General features: G+C 54.5%; 1 protein-coding gene across 6 annotated transcripts in view; it reads left to right on the top strand.

Moving 5' to 3' along the window:
- Positions 1–15,402, top strand: part of Spsb1 (splA/ryanodine receptor domain and SOCS box containing 1) — a 62,306-nt gene extending 46,904 nt beyond the window's left edge. For all 6 annotated transcript variants that reach the window (XM_047519607.1, XM_047519586.1, XM_047519590.1 and 3 more), the window contains 2 exons: positions 2,846–3,686; positions 13,443–15,402. In XM_047519607.1, the coding sequence (XP_047375563.1) occupies positions 2,993–3,686; positions 13,443–13,570 (822 nt within the window). In that variant the 5' untranslated portion in view covers positions 2,846–2,992 and the 3' untranslated portion in view covers positions 13,571–15,402. The remainder of the gene's footprint in view (positions 1–2,845; positions 3,687–13,442) is intronic.
- The last annotated feature ends 6,176 nt before the right edge of the window (positions 15,403–21,578 follow it).

Here is a 21,578-nt window from a genome sequence, read left to right as displayed (position 1 = left end):
CAAGGGTGAATTCTAGTCAGTGGCCACCACACAGTGCATGGCTTTGGGAGCCTCAGGAGGCAGGGCCAGGGAGGCACCCTGCCAGCCTGCAGTCCTAGGAGGGTGGGCAGGTGGCCAACGGAGCTCCTAGAGACTCCCAGGAAGGGGACATTGAAGTTGTGTTGGAGCAGGCCTTGGTCACTGACTTATGCACCTTCCTGGACCCTTTTCTGCCGCAGTGGCAGAGCTGGTGGCTGCACGGAGGTGGTCGGGTCCACAAAGCCCAAACGTTTAGAGAGCATCCAACCCCTGACAGAAAAAACTTGCTGGTCTCCCGTCTAGCTAGAACCAGGCTCTCTGTGTGTCCAGGCCTGGGTCTAGGGAACGTGGAACTCCCTTCCTCTTACCCAGCCTTCATCTCTCCCCACATCACCCCCGCCTCTCCCGGCACCAACCTCCCTGCGTGGTCCTCCCACCCATTTCCCTGCTGTGTTGGGAGCCCCTCCCTTTCTCTTCCTCCCCCAGCCACCCAGCATCTCGCCCCCCAGCCTGCTCTGCACTCCCACCTGTCCCTGTGTATGAGACTTGCCAGAAAGGTCCTTCCTGTGGTGACGAAAGAGCTGGCAGAGTCCATGGGCTGCTTGGCCGCAAGAAGCAGTAAAATGCTCTCTCTTAGGACATCAGTTCCCTCCTCCTCCTCCTCCTTCTCTTCCAGGGAAGCTGACCTCTATCCCTAGGGGGTCCTGCAGACCCAAGGGCATGGAGGTCATGGGCCACCCATCAGAGGGGTGTCCAGAGATTTGGGGCAGGTACCTCTGTGCCCTGCTTAGTGTAGCTCTGACAACTCTGATGGCCTCCCCCAGGTCCAAAAGATGCTCCAGTGGAGACTGGGGAGGAGTGGGTAGCGCTCAGGGAAGGCCAAGGCCAAGTTCACTGCCCCGAGCCTCCTCTGCATGCCCACCTGTCCCTGTGTGTGTGTTGGGGGAGGTCCCCCATCAGTGAGATCTGCCAGAAAGATCCTTCCTGCTGTGACGATGGAGCTGGCAGAGGCCATCAGCAGCAAATCCTGTGTCCACCCCCGAACCCAGCCTCTCCCCCACCCCTCAAAACTTGAAATGGGGATTGCCTTTGGAGATCCAGTGTGCAAAGTCACAGGATCCACAGATCTTTCTGGAACAGGGCAATCCCTCAGCTTCAGAAAGGGACAAGGTACTGGCCTTGTCAGTATTGGACACAGGCCTAGCCTGTCTCCAAGATGACCATGACCAGGATGGAGGGAGCCCTCTGTCTCACACCAAGAAGGGAAGGTGAGAAATGCCGCCTGCCCACAAGGCAAGGACCTGGGTCCACCCAGCATTTGCATGCAATGTTCTGCAGAGAGTGAGCCTCCAGGAGGCCTGGCCACCCGAGGCTGTTGCCCCACCTGGTCTCTTCCCGGCTGAGAGCGAGGCAGCTCAGGTTAGTCCCACTGCAGACCCTGCCCACCTCCTGGTCCTGTGGTCCTGGGGCTAAACAGGAGGCCAGTACTCTGTGATCCCCAGATGTCCCTGTGTTTGGCAACCTTCCCCACACTGAGACCCTTTGTGTTCTCTTCATCCCCTTTCCTCAGGCACCTTAGTGCTTCTTGGAACAAGTGACCTGGCATGACCCTGTCCCCAGTGGCCGCTGCCCAGCTTCCTTGACCTCTTGTTGTTAAGTTTATCCAGAAGCCCAGCTCCTACCTTGTCCAGTTGATCCTAGGCTCCTGTCCCCCAAACCCAGCAGCCAAGCATCCCTTCCAGAGGCCAAGGAGATTTTTGATGGCAGAAGGCAACTTGGCTCTTGAGTGAGGCCCAGGAGCCCAATAGGGCAAGTCATTTCCCCTCGTCAGAGGCTGGACACTGAGAGGTGGGGACACTGAGCCCCATACCCTCAGCCTCCTGCTGCTCTTCCTGAGCTGCCAAGGGAGAGGGCAGGAACAGATGCAGGGAGATCTCTGTGTCCCTTAAGGAATCCAGGGGACAGTGAAGCTGGAGAGGGAGGAGGCCCCTGGTGGACTTCCTCCAGGGTGGCTGTTGAGACCCACAGGGTGAAGTCCTGGCTCCAGCTTCTGGCTTCTAGGGCGGGGCAGACAAAAGGGGCAGCCAGTCCTCTAACTGTTGGCTCAGAGCGACCCAGGGGGAGGTAGAGCTGCGCCTCTGCTGAATGGGGACCTGTCCCAGGGCCTTGGGGAAGCACGCTGGTTCCTCAGTCTGGGTGGACAAGGACCCACTGGGACACCAGGAGGCTCTGGGGTCCTGCCCACCAAGTGCACACGCCCCCCAGGTTGAGCTTCCCGTCTGTGTCCTGGCTCCTCTGAGGCCGTCCTAGGCTTCCTGTGTCTGTCCCAGGTGGCTGGCTGCATTGGAAGAGAGAGGGGGAGGCTGGGATTTGGTATCTACCACAGCCTCTGCTGCTCCTTGGGCTCTGCCGTCCCCTCTACGTAGGAGGCAAGGATAGGACACCTCCCTTCATTTTGACCATGAAGGTGCCCGCTGCATCATGGCCAGCTCTGGGCTGCACTGCCTGGGCTTCTGCCCATGAGACCCTGATGAGGTCCTGGGGTGTCCCCTGTCTGTCTCCAACTGACCCAACCCATTGAGAATGACGTTGGCCCTCAAGCCCAATCTCCAGAGCAGAGCCCTTTCCCTTCGTGACAGCATAGCCCCGGGGACAGGGGAACAGGGGACATTTCATTCTGTGCCCAGGCTCCAGCTGCCCCTCGTCAGGTGTGAGCCTGGCACCCGGCCCCCGATGTGCTGGCGCGGGCGGCTGCCTCTCCTAGGTACTTGCCCTTCACCCAGCCCTGCTGCTCACCCAGCCTCCTGTTTTTCTTTGCATCCATTAGACGCCACGGAATGCTCCCCAACGTTTGGAGGTCTCCTGGCAACCGTCCTTAGGAGTTCTGCCCGGCCCGACTAGAAGAGTGGAGCTAAGGCCCGGAGATCGATGCGTCTGCCCTGGGAGCCAGCGAGAAGGTGAAAGCAGGGCGAACATGGGTCAGAAGGTCACCGGAGGGATCAAGACTGTGGACATGCGGGACCCTGCATACCGGCCCCTGAAGCAGGAGCTCCAGGGCCTGGATTACTGCAAGCCCACCCGGCTGGACCTGCTGCTGGACATGCCCCCCGTGTCCTACGACGTCCAGCTGCGGCACTCCTGGAACAACGATGACCGCTCGCTCAATGTCTTTGTGAAGGAGGACGACAAGCTGATCTTCCACCGGCACCCAGTGGCCCAGAGCACAGACGCCATCAGGGGCAAAGTCGGCTACACCCGCGGGCTGCACGTGTGGCAGATCACGTGGGCCATGAGACAGCGGGGCACGCATGCCGTGGTGGGAGTGGCCACGGCGGACGCCCCCTTGCACTCCGTGGGGTACACGACCCTCGTGGGGAATAACCACGAGTCCTGGGGCTGGGACTTGGGGCGGAACCGGCTCTACCATGACGGCAAGAACCAACCCAGCAAAACGTACCCAGCCTTTCTGGAGCCAGATGAGACGTTCATCGTCCCTGACTCCTTCCTTGTGGCCCTGGACATGGATGACGGGACCCTGAGTTTCATTGTGGATGGACAGTACATGGGAGTGGCTTTTCGGGGACTCAAGGGCAAAAAACTGTATCCTGTAGTGAGCGCCGTCTGGGGCCACTGTGAGATCCGTATGCGCTACTTGAATGGACTCGATCGTAAGTGTTACCTGCTTACCTTGTTATCGCAGGCAGGGCCTTCCCCATGTCCCTGTGGTCCCATCTGGGCTTGGGCCACAAGTTTATGAAGTTGTTGGGTTTAAAATGTCTTTAAGTAGATATCTTCAGGTATCCAGACACTCAAAGGCCACTCTCACCTGCCTCTGGTTCAATGAGAAATTCTAGCCTGAGTTTGCTAGATCATCTGCCATTGCCTCATGGATGATGGATGGATGGATGAATGGATGGATGGATGAAAAGACTAGATGGATAGATGGAATGGATGGATGGATAGATGGAGGGATGAAAAGAGTAGATGGACAGATGGAATGAATGGATGGATGGATGGATGGATGAAAAGAGTAGATGGATGGACAGATGGAATGAATGGATGGAAGATGGGTGGATGAAAAGAGTACATGGATGGACAGATGGAATGAATGGATGGATGGATGGATGAAAAGAGTAGATGGGTGGACAGATGGACGGATAGTGGATGAAAAGAGTAGATGGGTGGACAGATGGAATGAATGGATGGATAGATGGATGGATGGATGGACGGATGGTGGATGAAAAGAGTAGGTGGGTGGACAGAGGAAATGAATGGATGGATGGAGGGACAAAAGAGTAGGTGGGTGGACAGATGAAATGAATGGATGGATGGAGGGACAAAAGAAATGAGTAGATGGATAGATGGATGGATGAACAGATGGATGGATGGAATGAGTAGATGATGGATGGAATGAGTGGGTGGATGGATGAATGGACAAATACATGAATGGATGAAATATGTGTGGGTGGATGGATAGATTGATGAATGGATGGATGAATGGATGATTGGTTGGTTGAAAGGATGAATGACTGGATAAATGGGTGATGGATGAACAAATAGATGGTTGAATGGCCTTTGTTTATCTCTGATTATCCTGCCTCCAGGTTTCATCTGCAGTTCACCAAATTCCAGCATGGTAGCCAGTGTATTATTGAGTTGGGGTTTGCAGCCTTGAAGGTACTAGGCCCTCTCAGATAAATGAAAGCCATTGGCCTCTCTCACTGTTTAGATAGATTTTGGGTTTTTCTTTCCTGGTGCTAGAGGCTCCTTTCAGACACTGTCCCAAGAGTGGCTTGTTAATTCACTGTGTCAACCAACTGGGGGAGGAGCATGTGGATCAGAAACAGGCAGCATCTACAGCAAGTACTGCATGTCCCATTGGAAAGGGGAGTGGCTTTTGTTGGACCGTGTGAAAGTCATTTGTGTGTGGTGGGAGGTGGAGGGCTCTGTGTCTGCCTGTGCTAGCAGGAGGTCCTGGCATTCCAGAACTGTCTGCCCCTTGCTGGGCCCCTTGCTGGGCTCTTTGCCTCATAGGTCCCTTCTGCCTGCATATCCCACCTCTGGAAAGGAGTGGGCCAGAAAGCTCCGTCCACCCCATGGCCTGACTGTCTTTAAGGGCAGGTTTGGCCTGGCACCCTGAATCCTAGCCCTACCCTGCAGGCCAAGTGAGCAGTGGGCGAGGCCCCCACTGGGGTGAAGTTCATTTGCTTGACTGTCTCATAGACGCCAAACCTGCAGGTTCTCCTGGTCCTTGTCCTCCTCCTCCCCCTCTTCAGTCTTTGGAAAATACTGAAACATCCAGGGTAGTCGGCATGAACAAACTCTTCAGGCTTTCTTTTTGAAAGCCTTCCCTCTCCTCCCTTGCTTGATCCTCTGAGGAGTGACAGGGAGCTGACAATTGAATGGGACAGCATGTCTGCATGCAGGCTTCCAGGTTGTTCCATCTTTACCTGAGCAGTGCCCCGAGGTCATGGCATTTCCTGGCAGGGGGGCCAGGTGTGCATCCAGCAGGTGACCTCCTGAGGAATTCACCTTAGGCCTGCACTAGGGAACCAAGAGAGTGAGTTCTGTGAGTTCATCTCCCCAGGTGACAAATGAGTGGCGTCAGTCCACAACCAAGTCTGTCCCCTGAATGGTGGGCAGAGGATCAGAGATGGGTGGGAATTGGGAGCCCTGGGCATATGCTGCCAGGACCTAAGATTTTGGGGAGCCCTGGATTTCTGCCCTGCCTCTGTCCTCTCAGCAGAGAGGTGTCATGGAGCTGGTGGAATTAAGGTCATTCTGCACCAGATGAGGGAACTGATGGGCCTACCATCACCGCCTGTCCACTAAGACTGTTGGTCCCTCTGAGAACAGGTCAGCCAGTGCTGTCATGAGCTCATGAGTGTGTCTGTGTGTCCCTGCACCGATACAGAATCCAGACCTGGTGCACTGGGGGCTGGCCTGTTAGTCCTTGGTGATCCAGGCCCAGCTCAAAGGTTCTGCTAACGTGGTCTTGGAGGCGCACACACGTCCTATGACTAGGTGTTGCTTGTTCTGCATCTGCTTGGATGTCGGAAATTTTGTAATTTTTCTCCTTTGAAAATTTCTAGGGATTGGGGGGCAGGAAAGAATGGGAATGTGGTTGGGTACTGTACCTGTGAGCTGGAATCCGGGGGAGACTTGGACTGTCACACCAGGACACTCTTGGTCAATGACGAGAACCCCCCCACACATGCAGATACAAACTGAGGCATTGCCAGGGCCCTTGGCTTCTGGTCTTCCCTCATCCTGGTAAGGCACAGTTGACATGGTCGGCTCTTGGGACACTGAGCATCCTCAGCCCCTCTGCAGGCCTGGGATGGGATGAGGAGCCTGTGTTGGAGCCACCAGCATTGACCTACTTAGACAGAGCCCCGACCCCGGGCTTTAGTGGGGGGAGAGGTGGCTCATGTCTTGTGTAGGAGTGGACCATAGTGGCAGCCATGACAGCTGACCAGGTGACTGGGCTTGGGCCAGGGTGGGAGCCATGGAAGTGGTGAGGACAGGACTGCTAGCTGGTGAGATGGAGAGGCCAGAGGGCAGAGCAGGTCGAGGGGCCACAGTTAGTAATCCTGATGGCCCATAAGCCAGGAGTCAGTGGGGGAGTCATCCCTGTACAGGTGGCATTTAAAGCTGTGCCCTGCATGAGATGACTGAGACTAAGCAGGGAGGGCCAGGCGAGAGGATGAGGCCAAGCCCTCTTAGAGGCCAGAGGCCCAGGAGGAGGAAGAGTGGCTCCATGGCTGGAGTGGATCCAGGGAGTGGTGTCCAGTGTGACAGGTGAAGAAAGAACTTCAAGAGGGACAAAGGACTAGCAGGTCAAGTGCACTGACAGCTGCTTCGACAACCAGGAAGTCAGCAGTGGCCTCGCCGGGAGTGGCTTGGGCGGGGTGGAGACCAAGTCTGAGGTGGGAGGGAAGCGTGGCGACCCTTCCCTGGGGCTGCCGTAGCCAAGTCCCAGGATGAGGAGACCCGTTGGTCCGAAGTCAAGCTGCTGGCAGGGCTTCTCCCCCTGAGCTCCGAAGGGGTCTCTGCTCCCTGCCTCCCCTCCACTTCGGCCGGTGCTGCTTGACTGGTAGCCCCATCTCCACCTGGTCTCCACGTCTGAGTCTGCCTCTGTGTCCTCTCCTCTTCCTAGAAGGACACCAGTCAGTGGATGTAGGCCCACCCTAACCAGAGGACCTCATCGTGTCTAATTACATCTGCAAAGGCCCTATTCCGATGGAAGTCGCGTGCTGGGGGTCAGATGCACATGAACAGGAGAGACGCCCCAACCTACCACAGATGTGGAGATAGCACACAGACCATGCCAAGGACTTCCCCTCCCTATGCTGCCACCTGTGGGGCAGTGACAGGCAGCCCCGTGCACCTCCCCCGCATCGTCTCACCCCTGGTCAAAGGCCGCCTGAGTCCTCTGTCCTAGGAGAGATAGCTGGGCCTTCCAAGGCAGCTGAGGAAGGCGGACTGTCGTGGGTCCTGGCATCTACCCGGGGAGCAGGTGTAATAGGCGAAAGCTCTGGCCCGCGCTGGCCACTTCTGTTTTCCTGATGTTGGCTTGGCTGTTATCATCTTGGAGGTGGTTCTGCTCTCTGGGACATCTGGGAAGTCATTGGCACCCATTGTCCACCCAGGTCCCAACCTCAGCAGGGGCATCTGCATGGGCACCCTCCTTGGGTTCTTCCCTGCACCTGCCCCTACATGCCAGGCGAACCCTCCCCAGCAGAGTCCCTGCGACCATGCTGGGCCGTGGGCTGGGCTGGCAGGACCAGAGCAAAAGCAGCAAGTTATCAGTGTCCCTGTGTGACCTCCCGCTGTCCACGTGCTCTGACCACAAGCCATGGACTATTGCCTCCTCAAAGCTGGAACCTCTGGTGCTAACCTGCAGCCAGGGCCTGCTGGGTCCCCTGCTCTGTCTCTGGGGCCAGGTTTATGGCCACCACTACACAGGGGGACAGGGCCCAGCTAGACCTGCTGCCCCCACCAGCCCCGCCTCACCAGGAATGCAGAAAGAAAGGCCTCTTTTTGAGTCACAGGCCAACCATTGCTCCAGGTCCTAAACCCAAGGGCCTGCCGCGCCCAGCCCCACTGCTTTTAAAGGTATCCCCAGTAAAGGCGCATCTCCTGTGCAGCCTGACATTTTTAAATTCTCCCTTTGGGGCTCCTGGGTCAGTTGTTGAGTTTGATCATGACTGAAGTTTCAGGGAAAGCTGTTCTTTTCCTTAGGAGCCTTTTGGCTCGCGAGATGCCCCTCCCCTATGGTGGCTCCTTCCTGCTCCTCCACTCCAGCTGGACTCTGGGAAGACTGGTCACTCCACCCTGCTGGGCTGTCCTGCTGGAGGTGACAGGCCATGTGGGGGAGGAGTTGTTCTAGACTCACTCCCCCAGAAAGGCTGTCATAGGAAGATGGCAGACTCTTAGAGTTGGGGGACCGAGGGTGCCTGCATTACCTGGAGAGATCTCAGGCATCCTTCCCTGGGTGACAAGGACAAGGGGCTGGTGTTTGATGGCTCTTCTTTTTTGCAAGAACTGCTTAGTGTAAAGGGAACACACACACCCCCTGCAGTGCCACCCCTCGGACGTCCTCGAGTTCATTCCACAGAGCAGTTTCTCTGCAGTGCTTCACAGGCGTGAGCACCAGACCAGCCCCGGGACCCTGAAGGCCAGGGGCGTGACCGTCACTGCATCAGGATGACCCCCTGATGTGACAATCTTCCTTGACCTCCCAGACCTCTCTTACTCCTTAGCCTATGGGCCAGGTACAGAACTGCACTCTGGGGGTGTGAGTTGGGTCCAACTCTCCCTGAGAACCGTGAGCCGTGGCTGGGCCCTGGGACAGTGCTGGCTCAAGTCGGCCTGAGGTGGCCTTTTCTCATAGACATGGAGAAGTCGGGCACTGACTTTTCCAGGTTCTTGACTTTCTGCTCCCTGAAGTAGGACCTGATTTGCCTTCTTGGCTGCATGTTTAGTATCAGTCCTGCTCTCATTTATGTAACTTGTTAAAATGAACAAGTATTTTAGCCTCGGGGGGATGGACATGGGTGCCAGGGGTCCTAGTCAACAGGACAGTGCCCACCAGCTTGGTGGAATTTCAGTGGGCACCTGGGCTTGTGGATGGAACTGGCTACAAGGTCCAGGCCCACAGTCAAAGGTACTGAGGTGGGGGAGACCTTCCCGGGACCCGAACTGACCTGCTGAAATTGGTAGGATGGACGTTTTTCCAAGGCACAGTGGACTGGTGTGTTCTCTGTCTCTGTTCAGCCTTTGAAGGTAGATCACCACCCTGTGCACTGTTATTTTGCCACCTGCCTGTGACATGGGGGAGGTGTGACATGTTTGTGTGCTTGCAGCCCCAGAGGATAGACCCATCCACGGGATGCCTGGGTGACTCCGGGCATATTTTCAGCTCATCATACATCACCGCGGCCATTAGCTGCTCCTTCTGTAGCCAGTCCTGGAAGATCCCACGGCCCCTTCCCACAACAGCAGAGACCCCACGCCCCGTGGCTGCTGTCAGCGGGGCAGGATGAAGCAGCTGCCAGACCTGGTCCTCTTGGAGTCTTTGGCTCTCGGACTGTGGTCCCCTCTGTGTAGGTCGGGGCCACAGTCCCCATGAGATAGACCACAGGTGCTCCACACCCCATGCCTGCTTCTGGTGCTGCGATGTCACCCAGACCTCTGTTGCTCATTGCTTCTCAGGGGTATTTGTGAGGTGACCTGAAACCTGTTTAGCCAAGAGGGTGGCAATAGGAGCTTCCTCCTAGCCCTCACTCTGCAGCTTGGGCCACATTCAGTGGTCAGCTCCAGAACATTCTCCTCACCCCAAAAAGAAGCTCGTACCCATCACCAGCCTCTTCCCATTTTCCCAGCATAAAATTTGACTTTCAACGTTCAAGTTTTTAATGTCACTTTAAAATTGAATTGGATTGCATTTATTTATTTTCTGCAGTGCTGGGGACTGAATCCAGTGCTGGGTTTATTTATTTTCTGCAGTGCTGGGAACTGAACCTATGCTAAGCACATGCTTTATTGAACTACATCCTCAGCCCTTTTAATATTATTTTAAAATATTTTTGAGACACATTGGTGAATATTGTAATGTGCCTTGGTGTGGATCTGTTGTGATTTTGTGGATTTGGTGTTCTGTAAGCCTCTTGTATTTGATTTTCCATTTCATTCTTCAGGTTTGGGAAATTTTCTGATATTATTTCATTGAATAGGTTGTTCATTCCTTTGGTTTTTATCTCTGTGCCTTCCTCAATCCCAATAATTCTTAAATTTGGTCTTTTCATGATGTCCCATAGTTCTTGGAGATTCTGTTCATGATTTCTTACCATCTTCTCTGTTTGGGCAACTTTATTTTCAAGATTCAATATTTTGTCTTCATTGTCTGAGGTTCTGTCTTCCAAGTGGTCTAGTCTTTTGGTGATGCTTTCCATTGAGTTTTTTTATTTGGCTTATTGTTTCCTTCATTTCAAGAATTTCCATTTGGTTTTTTTTGTTTGTTTGTTTTTGTTTTTTTGAGAATCTCTATGTCTTTGTTGAAATGATCTTTTGCTTCCTGTAGTTGCTCTTTCAGCTTATTGGTATTATCATTCATTGCCTGCATTTGCTCTCTTATCTCATCCTTTGCTTCGCAAATCATCTTAATCATGTATAATCTGAAGTCCTTTTCTGACATTTCTTCTAACACACTGTCACTGGATTCTATTGATATAGCATCTAGATTTGTTTGGATCATTTTCTTCCCTTGTTTTTTCATGTTGTTCATGTATCTTCCCCTCTAGCAGTGCAGATTCTGGGGTATTACAGATTTCCCCCTATAGGCTTATAGTGGCCCTATAGGTTTCCAAAACCCTTTCTTTAAGGGGAGATCAATATTAGCAGTGCCCAATTCAGACACTATGCAATCGTAGACCATTAGCCCCTATGAGGACAATAACAAAATTGTCATAGTAAACAGAATGAGTTCAAATATTATCTTCAGTAAAACAAATAAATTTGCAATAAGGTCTGCAGTTTCAAATGGAGGACAAAGAGGATGCAGAGGGATGTAGGATGTGGCTGTTAATGGGATAATAAAAGAATTACAGAAGTTCTAGATAATAGAAAGGGTGAGAGTGTAATCAAAAGAAATTGGATGTTAGCATGCAAAAAAGGGAGAAAGAGACTCTGAGGGAACAGGTAAACAAAAGGAAAGAAGAGCAAGAAAAGTAAAGAAATTAAAACTTAAAATTGTTCAATAAGGAGAAAAAAGAAAATCTACACTCTAACAGTCATATAGTATTCAAACCTCCCAGTGTTCAGTAGCCTGATGCATGAGAGGTACCTGACAATGCGCTTCAAGTCTCCAGCAGGTGTCTCAGGATGCGATTTGCCCCACCTAAAGATGGGAGCTACGGCTTCCAGGATTATCCACGATGGCCGCTCTGGCTTCGAAATGTGTTGGCAAATGGGAAGCTGCAGCTCAGGGTGTGGACGTGGTCAGCTGGAGGTCCTGAGGTGGGATGCGGTTTGTCAGGCAGGGGTTCTGGAGGTCAGGTGTGTTTGATGTGGTTGTGTGATCCTGGAGGCCAGGTGCAATCAATAGGTCTGGGATCCCAGTGATAGGGCGCAGTCAATTACTTGGTCTGGGGGTCCTGGCAGCAGGGAGCAGTCAGTGGATGTGAGGGCCCCAAAGGCAGGGAGTGATTGGTCGGGCTGAGGGATCCTGGAGACAGGGCTCAGTCAGTCTGGCCAGGGGTCCTACGGGGCCTGGCTGTTGTCTCAAGATGGCGGCAGCCAGGTGTAATCAAACCTGCAGCTACTGTAACAGTGAACTTCCAGGCAACAGCAGGCAGCTGGTGCTCCACTGGCGGTCGGCAATCAGTTTGCTGACTGTTGTCAGAAGATCAGGAGGTGAACCTCGGGTGGTGGGTGATGGATAGGTGAAAGGCAGGTGATGGACAGGCGAGAGGCAGGCAAATGGCGGATGATAGGCGCCTGACAGTGAACAATCTGCACTCAAAAAAGGTGTCGATATGCTGGCAAACTGCAGGTGATCACAGTAGACAAATGGGGTAAACAGCAGGGGATCGATAAGCAGCAAAAACTGCCTCACCAAGAAACAGATATCCTCTGCTTGAAACCAGAGTTAAGGAACGCAGCCTCCCTCTAGTACACCATCTTGGAATCGGACATTGGTGAATATTAAAGGACTTAAAAAATAAGATTCCACTTTTTAATTAGTGGAATTGAATTTGGTTTCCAGTTTTTTGTTTGTTTGTTTGTTTGTTTTTGTTTTTTTTTTGGTTTGAACTTTATTTTACTCACAAAGGAGGTTCACAGTCCAGGGGAGACCATAGACAATGCCTCAGTCCATCATTTCTGCTCTTTCCACCCCCAGAACCCAGCTGGCGCCCAGCAGTTCCAGGTGTGCTCACCTGTAGCCGCTCTGGGGCAGGAAGCAGAGAGGGGCTGCCTTGGGGAGGTCGGAGGAGCAGAGCTGTCTACAGCCGCCGCAGCCTCTGAATGCTGGGAAGCTGAGAGAGAGTGGTTTTCAGACTCTAGAGGGGCCCTCAGATGCCACTGGCCAAGGCCTCCTCTGTAGCAAGGCAGGGCCTGGGTGTCTGGGGAGCTGAATGGAGAAGGTTTCAAAAGCTCTAGGGGACGGTACCTCCATCTGGGTGCCCACTCTGCCTGGGAAGTACCCTGGTGGTGCCTGGCATGGTGCAGGGAGGTGGCCCCAGCTGCCCTTGGGGCATTTATAGGTTCCCTGAGCTACCCTGTTAGGCAGACAGAACCCCCTGGACCTGGGATTCTCTGGTTCTAACCTGCCAGCTGGTGTGGCCCAAGCACTGTCCTATCAGGCTGTGCGGCCAGCTGACGGGCAACGGGCTCCTCAGCTCCACCACCTGTAATGTGGCTCTGGGCCAGTGTTTCTTACATCTTAATGGGCAGCACAGTTTGGTGGCTTCAGATGTGGATACTGGAAGCATTCTGACCAAATTTGGGTCTCAGCCTATAACCTGGCACCTTAGGGACCCTTTCTATTCCTCAGTGATTCTCTGCCTCAAATCCAACTGAGAACAGCAGCCAGTGGGGAGACTGGGGATGACCGGGGTTCAAGTCCCAGCTCCATCTCCCGCAGGGCAACCGGGGCAAGTTATTTAGACTCTGTCCAGTTCCTCTTCTCTAGAATGGGGATGATGATCATGGCGTCTCCGGACGATCGCATCACTAATGATAGCCCTCCAGGGGACTGAGTGAGTCAGCACGGGCAGAGGACTTTCGAACTTCTGCGTTTAGCTGCTCCTTTCCTAGAATGAGGAGTCGGGCTTGCTCATGTGTTGCAGTGCGCATGCGTCAAGGTGGCCGTGCCCGCCCCGCTGTTGCTGACCTCCGGTTCTCTCTCTGGCCTTTCCCAGCCGAGCCCCTGCCGCTCATGGATCTCTGCCGCCGCTCGGTGCGCCTGGCCCTGGGGAAGGAGCGCCTGGGCGCCATCCCCGCGCTGCCGCTGCCTGCCGCCCTCAAGGCCTACCTCCTCTACCAGTGACAGCGACGCTCCGCCAGGACCGCTGCCCGACCGCCGCTGGTGCCAACTCACTGAGCCACCGGGGCCTCTGCACCCTGCGCCTGGGAGCGCAGCCCGCGGCCGCAGACAAAAGTGCCTACTCCTCCTCCTCCTGGCCGCCTCTGCCTGGACCTAGGACAGGTCTCTGCCCGACGGGACCTGGACAGAGCACGGGCTCTTCTCCCGGCACTGGCCGTGCCGCGTCCCAGCGGGCCGAATCATAGCCGCTCCTTGAAACCAGACGCAGAGAATAAACTCTAGAAGCCACCATGGAGGCCTGTGTGGCTTGCTGTCCACACCCTGGGCAAAGGCTGTGGCCCGGCGGTCCCGGGTGGTGGCGCTGGCAGGAAGTGCCAGGGCTCAAGGGCAGAGAGCAGGAGTGGGAAGGGCCAGGGCCAGGCTGTGCACATGCAGCTCAGGATGCCAAACGCCACGGACTGAGGCAGAAGCCGAGGCGGACCTGCCGCAGGCAGATAAGCACGGCCATCCGGCTGCCAGCGCCCCGCCCCTGTATTTATTCTTTTAACAATAACAAGTCCGTTTATTTATTCCATTCGGAAAGGAAACCTCGTCTCAGTCACCTCTCTGGCGTGTTCTGTCCTTTCCCCCATCTGCCACCTCCCCGGGACTTGTGTGCCACACCTGTCCTTCCTGGGCCGTGCCTGTGGCGCGGTGCCCTGGTGCTCAGGCACAAGGGTGTCTCTGTTGTAGCTCTCCAGTTTCCCCGGGCTCTGCGCTGAGTTCTCAAGCAGGCCCCTCGAGAGACTTAGCCTCACGTGCAATAGAGTGTCTTAGGGAGCCCACCTGAGAGGGCTGCGCAGGGCCCGGGGTCCCCAGGTAGCCACTTACCTCTTGAGTTCATATATCATTGCACACGTTTGGATTTCTTTTGTTGTCTATGATTTTTTTGGTGTGGGTTTGATTTTGCATCTGCTTTTCTAGAAGAGATTTCCCAAGTGCATTCTCAGAAGCTCTGTGTCCCGGAAGACCTCCTGCAACCAAGAAAGGGAGAAAGAGGGTCCCCATCCCCCGAGAAGCCACAGGCAGGGCAGGCAGGGCAGGCAGGGCAGGGAGAGCAGGTGTCGAGTCCAGCCTCACAAAGCCCCTGGGGAGCTCTGCTCAGCACCCTTGGGGCCTCTTCACCATGACACCCCCGCCTCAGGCGGGGGTGGGGTCAGCCCGCAGCAGGATGTCTGTCCCCAGCAAGGCCCCCATGTGGTGTCCCGCACCTTTTGTCTTGAAACCAACTCCCTGGGAGTCTGAGCTCTGTTCGTTTCTGCACAGGTACAATAGATGACTTTATTTGTTTAAAATGTTTAATATATATGCATATGTATTTGTCCATAAGAATCGTGTTTGAAGCAGCTGCTGTAGGGTACCTTTTTTAAAAAATAAAATTCTTCCAGTGGAGTTTATTTTTTAAAGCACAAAACTGGTGCCAAGACCGGGTGAGGAATGTAAATTACCCCCTGAATATTTTGAGGTTTTTTTTTCCCCCTTTGGGGGCAGGGGACCTTACCTGTCAGACTCTTGAAGATTTCTTTGCTCCTGTTTCAGGGTGGGTCACATTCTGACACTCTTGCACACGAGAGAGCTTCACTTGTACAGACTCCAGCTTGCCTCCTGGACCAGCGTCCCCCTTGGGTGCTGGTGGATGCTGGGCTCTCTGCCTCCCCCAACCTTCACTCCCTGGGACCCTCCACCCACCTATCTTTCCTCTCAGCCCAGAGCCTTGTGGCGTGTATAGTTCTGAAACTCCCGTTCTATTTTATGATGGTTCATAATAGCCAGTAACCTAATAAAAGAAAGTTTGTTAAAATAAGAAACCACTTTTGAGTCGCTTCTTTGTGCTTTGAGGGAGGGGAAAGAGGTGTGGCGGAGCCTGCCTGGGTGCAGCCAGCGGTGCTGCCCATGGTTTTCTCTGCCACCTGCAGGGGACGGATGCCAGCCAGAGCCTCAGGTGGGGACAGCCCTAGGTCACACCACCTCCTCTCAGAAGTCTGTAACCCCTCATTTGCTGAGCCTCACAAAGCGATTGTGAGCACCGAGGAGCAACGCTGGTTCAACGGCCCGGTTATAAAGCTCATGGTGACCACAAGCCTGTTAGGAACAGAGTGGGACCCAGGGGGCCCGATCCTCACTTGTCTTTGTGTCCCCAGGTTCAAGTGTGCGGTGATGCTTCCTCACCAAGCTCTGACTGACGAAGCCATCCTGCCAATGCTGTGGGCAGGACCCTGGGTGGGAAGCACAAGAAATTCTGACTTATTTGGAGGATCAATGAGTGATCCAGTGAACAGTCAAAAAATGTGCTAGATGTGATCTCATGTCGTGACTGTTTCCAAAAACTCCCACCAAGAGCGCCTCCGCTCACTGCAGGGGCTTCTCACCCGCTGCTGTGCTGCGAGAAGTGACCAGGGGCCCAAGGTCCCTGGAACCAAAGTGCCCTGGCCCTTCCTCTGAGAGCCTCCTGACTAGCCCCTCCCCAGAACCCTGACCTCAGGGACACCTGGAAATTATCAAAATGCAGGTTCCAGGGTGCCGCCCAAGATGAGCAGATTCAACACTTTGGGACCAGGCCCGGGAATCTGCACTTTGCCCCAACTCCCCAGGTGACCTCGCCTAAGACACCACACTTAGTCTGTGTCAGCTCTTTCTCTTGCAAAGTTGCTGGGTAAAGGGAAATTATTTCAGTGTGGTGGTGGCTTGGCTCAGGGACAAGCACATGAACTCCTGAGTCAGACCTGGGTTCAAATATTGGCTATGTGGCCTTGGACGAGCCTCTACGAAATGGCAGTTGTTGATGTCCCAGTCTCCTAGGTGAGTAACAAGGGGGACATGAGGCTCCGGGAACAGGACCCAGGGTGCTGGCAAGTTCGCCAGCAAATACTTTAAAAACTCATGCTCTTCTGGAAAATTGTCGCTTCCTGCATGGGGACTTTGACGTTGAGGATGGACCGAGCGTTCCTGAGCCAACTTCCTGATGAACGTTCTTTTTCCTAGGTAAACACTCCAAAGATCAAGGTGGATATTGGGGAAAGGAACCCCAGATGCCTGCCCCAGCCACAGGCGGAGGAAAGAGGTGGTCTAGAATTATTTTTAGGTCGGAGTTCACGTCTGGGTTGCAGTTGGAACGCCAGCTTCCTTTGAAGGGGTGGCAAGGGAGGAGTGGGGTCAGGCGTGGGGGCTGGGGGAGGCACAGGGAAATAAGGGCCTTTGTGCTGCCGGGAGACTTGCGGGGAGCAGGGTTTCGCACTGAAGGGAGCAGCATTAATAAAACCATCTGTGCAGACTTGGCCCATGTGGTTGCAATTAATCCCCTGCCTTCGCGCAGGTAGCCGACTCTCGGGGCTTGGCCATAGATGGGAAGACTCCTGTCTCTATCATCTGCCCGCAGCCTCCCGCCTGCTTCTCGTCGAGATGAGGAATGTGGACTTTACTGAACCATAAACTATTCCGGGGGAGCTGGGGAGGGGGCCGAAGACAGAGCAATTAGTTCATGCTCCAGTCCAGACACCCAAACATGGTTGGATTCCAGCTGCAAAGAATATTTGAAATAAATGAGCTGCCCAGGGCCAGGAGTTTGCTGTGTTTTCTGTCCGGGACCATGGCAACCGGGGAGGAAATCATGAGCTTGGATTGGGCTGGAAGAGCAACAAATGATGTCCTGGCCCAGCAAGCCTGAGGAAGCTGCTCACGGCTCTCCTAGGATTTCTCAGGACTTGGATGCTGGCAGACAGGATTCAGCCTGATCATCCTCCTGGTGCACTTGGACCTCAGTGTCTTCTTTTGAGCTCAGATTTTCTTTTTTTTTTTTTCTTTTTTTTTAAAGAAAAGAGAAAACCAACTCTTCTGGGGAAACCTTCTTCCTGGGCCAGGATTGAGTGCTGCTGTCCCTGCCCGTCTGACAATGACTGTCCTAGGCAGATAGGATGTTCTCAGTGGACAAGTCCAGGCTGAGGGCAGCTGGCTGGGCAGCAGGTAGCACTGACCTCTCTGACCTGGTCCTGGGTCTGTCTTCCCACCCAGTCCTGCCTACAGATTTTTCTGGATCTACCCTATAGTCAGAAAGGCCTCCTCCAGCCTCCTCCCTTCCCCTGACAGCTTTTGATGGTGGGCCTGCAGTTATGTTTAGTGTGTTTTATGAACACACACAAGTAACAGGACCTATATGGGGTTTCAGCCTGAAGTTCCCAGATAACCCTCATATTGGAACCACCAGGGGAACTTGGGGACCAAGCAAAATCCTAGGAAGCTTGATACACAATAGGTGGGACCTGGAAATCTACATCTTTCCAAACCCTGGTAATTTCAATGACATGGCTCCAGGGGTCCCCGGGGTCCCCTGCAGAGTCGTGCCCTTGCAGGTCCCTTTGTGATTCCTCCACAGTCCTTAGAGATCCGCAGGGGGCTGAGGCCCAGAGACGCTTGGAGATCTCTGCTTAGAGAGGCTCACCAAGCTCCATCTGCTCTGGGCCTCAGAACATACAGCAGAGCCCCGGAAGCAGGCTCGATGCAGCAAGCCCTTCTGTGGAAGTGCCAGCTCTAGAAATGACCAAGCAGGTCCACAGGAGGTAGAGGGAGGGAAGCCCCTGCTGGGAGCTCTTCCCTGAGCCTGTTTGCCTCAGGAAATTACCGTGGAAAGCTGAACCAGGAGCGTGGAGGCGTCATAAGGTCTCCAAGCTGCTGCCCAAGTGAGACTCTTCCAGCAGGACTGTCCACTCAGGAGCTGCCCTTTTATTTGTAACGAAGGTGAAATTCACACCCTGTCAAATCCACCATTTCGGGTGGGGTGTGGAGGTGCACACCTGTAATCCCAGCAGCTCCGGAGCCTGAGGCAGGAGGATCACGAGTTCAAAGCCAGCCCCAGCAACTTAGCAAGGCCCTAAGCAACTCAGCAAGACCCTGTCTCTAAATAAAATATAAAAAGGGGTTGGGGGTGTGCTCAGTGGTTAAGCACCTCTGGGTTCAAACCCAATTACCCACCCCCAAACTTTGCCATTTCAAGTACACACTTTAGGGGTGTTCAGCACATGCACAATGTGCGGCCAATTCCACCTAGGTCCAAAACTTTTGGGGGCCCCCTACCCATGAAGCGGTCACCTCCACTTCCCCCTGCCTGCTGCCTGTGGCAACAGGAATCTACTTTCTGCCTCAGTGAATTTCTCTATTCTGGACATTTCCTATCAATGAATCATGCGTCAGGTGGCCTTTTGTTTCTGGCTTCTTTCACTTCTGATTGGCATTTGAAGGGGATATTTCCTGACACCCTCCCCCATGACTTCCCTTGGCTTCCTTATTTGTCCAGAGGGGAGAATATTTCCTACTAGGGTGGTTGACAGTTTGTGAGCCATTGTCTACACAGCACTTAGAACCCTGGCCATGGATCAACAGAACAGCTGGAAGGATTCCCTGCCCACCGCCTGGGGTGCCCAGATACCCTCATGGGTGTCCCAGGTCAGCCCTTTCCTAAGAGGGCATCTTCAGGGAAATTTCCTGGGCCCTGGAGCTTCCATCCTGAAGATGAGATCCTGCTTTTACAAATCAATCTGGTGACCTGGTAGCAGAGCACAGGGTGGGAAAGAGCTGGGTCCCTGCCACGCCTCTCTGATGCCCAATTTCCACACTGCATTCGCTTCCAGAGAGGCTGCTGTGCCAATGTGCCGCAAACTGGTGCCTTCAAACAGCACCCATTTATTTATTCTCTCACAGCTCTGGAGGTCAGAAATCCAAATTCAAGGTCCAGGCAGGGCTGTGCTCTCTCCTGGGCTCCAGGGGAGGAAATGTCCTGCCTTCTTCCAGCTCCTAGTAGCTCCAGGCATCCCTGACTTCCAATTCTGTCTTCCCATGGCCTTCCCTCCTCTGCTCTGTGACTACCCTGAAAGGACACTTGCCACCGGATTTAGGATGATCTCATTTCAGGATCCTCAACTCAATGGCATCAACTGAGACCTTTTTCCCAAGCAATGTCACATCCACAGGTTCCAGGATCAGGACATGGACATATCTTTCTGATGCACAACCCTCTACCCACGGCTTCATAATAGAGTTCCTAACAGTACACCCTCCTGGGGTGGCCATGAGGATTTACCAGCCAACACAGGGGCAAGACACGGTCCAGGACCAGGCCTGTGGGAGATACCACCAACAGACCAGGCTTCCACCATTATTAGCCACCTGCCTCCTGCCCTGGCTCTTGCAGCCAATCCCACACCACCAGATTTACTGGAGAATCCCATCGATGTTCTACCAGTTGGGTGCCTAGAGTTGACTGGGAAGCCACAGGGCCAGGAACTTGTTTTGGACATAGGACTTGAACCCTGTCTTCCCTCTGACTGGCTTCAGTGAGTGTGTCCCTGGATCTTGGAAGAGTGACCTTGCCTTGGGGGACACTGGAAATAAAGTGCCAAGTTCCCCATGGGGGGTCAAGGTCATCTCCCTCCATCTTGCTTTGCGACAGAGGGATGTAGCTCAGATCCCCACAGCTTCGCCTGCCAGGCTGCTCTGAATTCATCCTACAAGGAGGTGGACTGTGAGTCCCAAGCTATTTAAAGCTCTCGGAGGCCGTAGGTGCAGCTGGGGCCAGGCCAAGCTGGGGTGCCTGGGTCGGCACAGGACTCCTCTGTGCACATGGTTTGATTTACAGGAGGCCGCGAACAGCTCCAACTGCAGACAGAGAAGTATTTGAAGCAGCTGCCAGATGTTGTGTCTGAGCTGGGTTTTTACAACTTGCTTACTGGTTAGCAGCCTGCCTCCCACCGGAGTTGAGCTTGCCCCAGCGGGTTCAGGGCCCTGGCACAGACCCACGGGCCTTTCCTCAGCAGCCTTGCGGTCCCTCCTGCTCGACCCAAGCCTGCTCAGCCTCAGGTGGAGCTGGGGTGGGAGCCCAATTACCAAAGCTCCTTATCTTACCGGAGTCAGGACAGCCCTGACTTCGGACGTCTTTCAGGCACCCCAAGAATGCTCTGGAATTTCTTGAGTTCACAGCCGGGCCTCTGGGAGAGGCTGGACCCCTTCACCCCCCAAGACAGCTTTGGTAATGAGGTAAACCTCTGAAGCAGGCCGCCACGCCGGGGCTGTCCCCAAGCACTTGGGCATGGCCTGGGAGGTGTGACAGAGGGTGGTCCTGCCCCCTTTTCTGGTCTTCCATCCCAGCTTTGCCCACTCACTTCACTTTGGCCAGCTGATGCCAGCCTCTTAAACTGGACCATGGGAGGCCACTGGGGACCAGGGCTGGGGCCTCAGCTCAGCCAGGGACTTCAGGAAGGCTCCCAAGGCTTTGGAAATCCCGGTAAAGCAGGGAAGTCACAGCAGGAGGCAGTGGTGGGCCCAACCTGTGGATGAAGGTCACTGTCCTCCGCCCGGTCCAGCTCTTCAAGTGGGCCGGTTTCCTCAGCACGAGGCTGTTGAGGTTCCCTTGAAACCGGGGGTGTTTCTCAGTCCCTCCCCCTGCAGGGGAGGCCTGTGGCGGGAGGCGCATGACTCAGGGCTCACGATCACTTCCTGAGGCCACTTGGACTGGACTTGTCAAAAGGCTTGCTCGGGAGCAGAGCGGGTGACAGGGAAAGGGGTGGGGAGGAGGGCGGGCGGCGGGCGGAGGCCCTGGTCAGTCTCGTTGCGTGAGAAAGCACACTCGTGTTGTCCAGGAATCCCAACGCCCCAGAGTGGACAGAGTGTTCAGTCCCCTCCCGAACGCGCCAGAAGTGTTTTGTCCTCTGGGAAGGAAAACATCCTCTGCCTGCAGGCTCGGATCCGGCTCTGGCTTGCCAGAGGCGCTCGGAGGGTCCATGTTGGGAGGAGTGGGGCTATGCGGGGGGTAGGGGGACCCTGCCTCTCTTGGGGGCCCTGAGACCCTCCAGCCTGCACCTGGGGCAGCCCTGGGGAGCTCCACCTTCACCCCACCCCAGGCCCTGCTCCCATTCTTAGCTTCTGAATCTTCCAGAAAATCAGGGAAAATGTCCTGAGCAGCTCACCCTGTCCCAAGAGCCTGTGT

Source organism: Sciurus carolinensis, chromosome 1, assembly GCF_902686445.1.
Source record: "Sciurus carolinensis chromosome 1, mSciCar1.2, whole genome shotgun sequence".
Lineage (NCBI taxonomy): Eukaryota > Metazoa > Chordata > Mammalia > Rodentia > Sciuridae > Sciurus > Sciurus carolinensis.
Note: the sequence above shows the minus strand (reverse complement) of the source record. Positions and strands in the feature narration are given on the sequence as shown.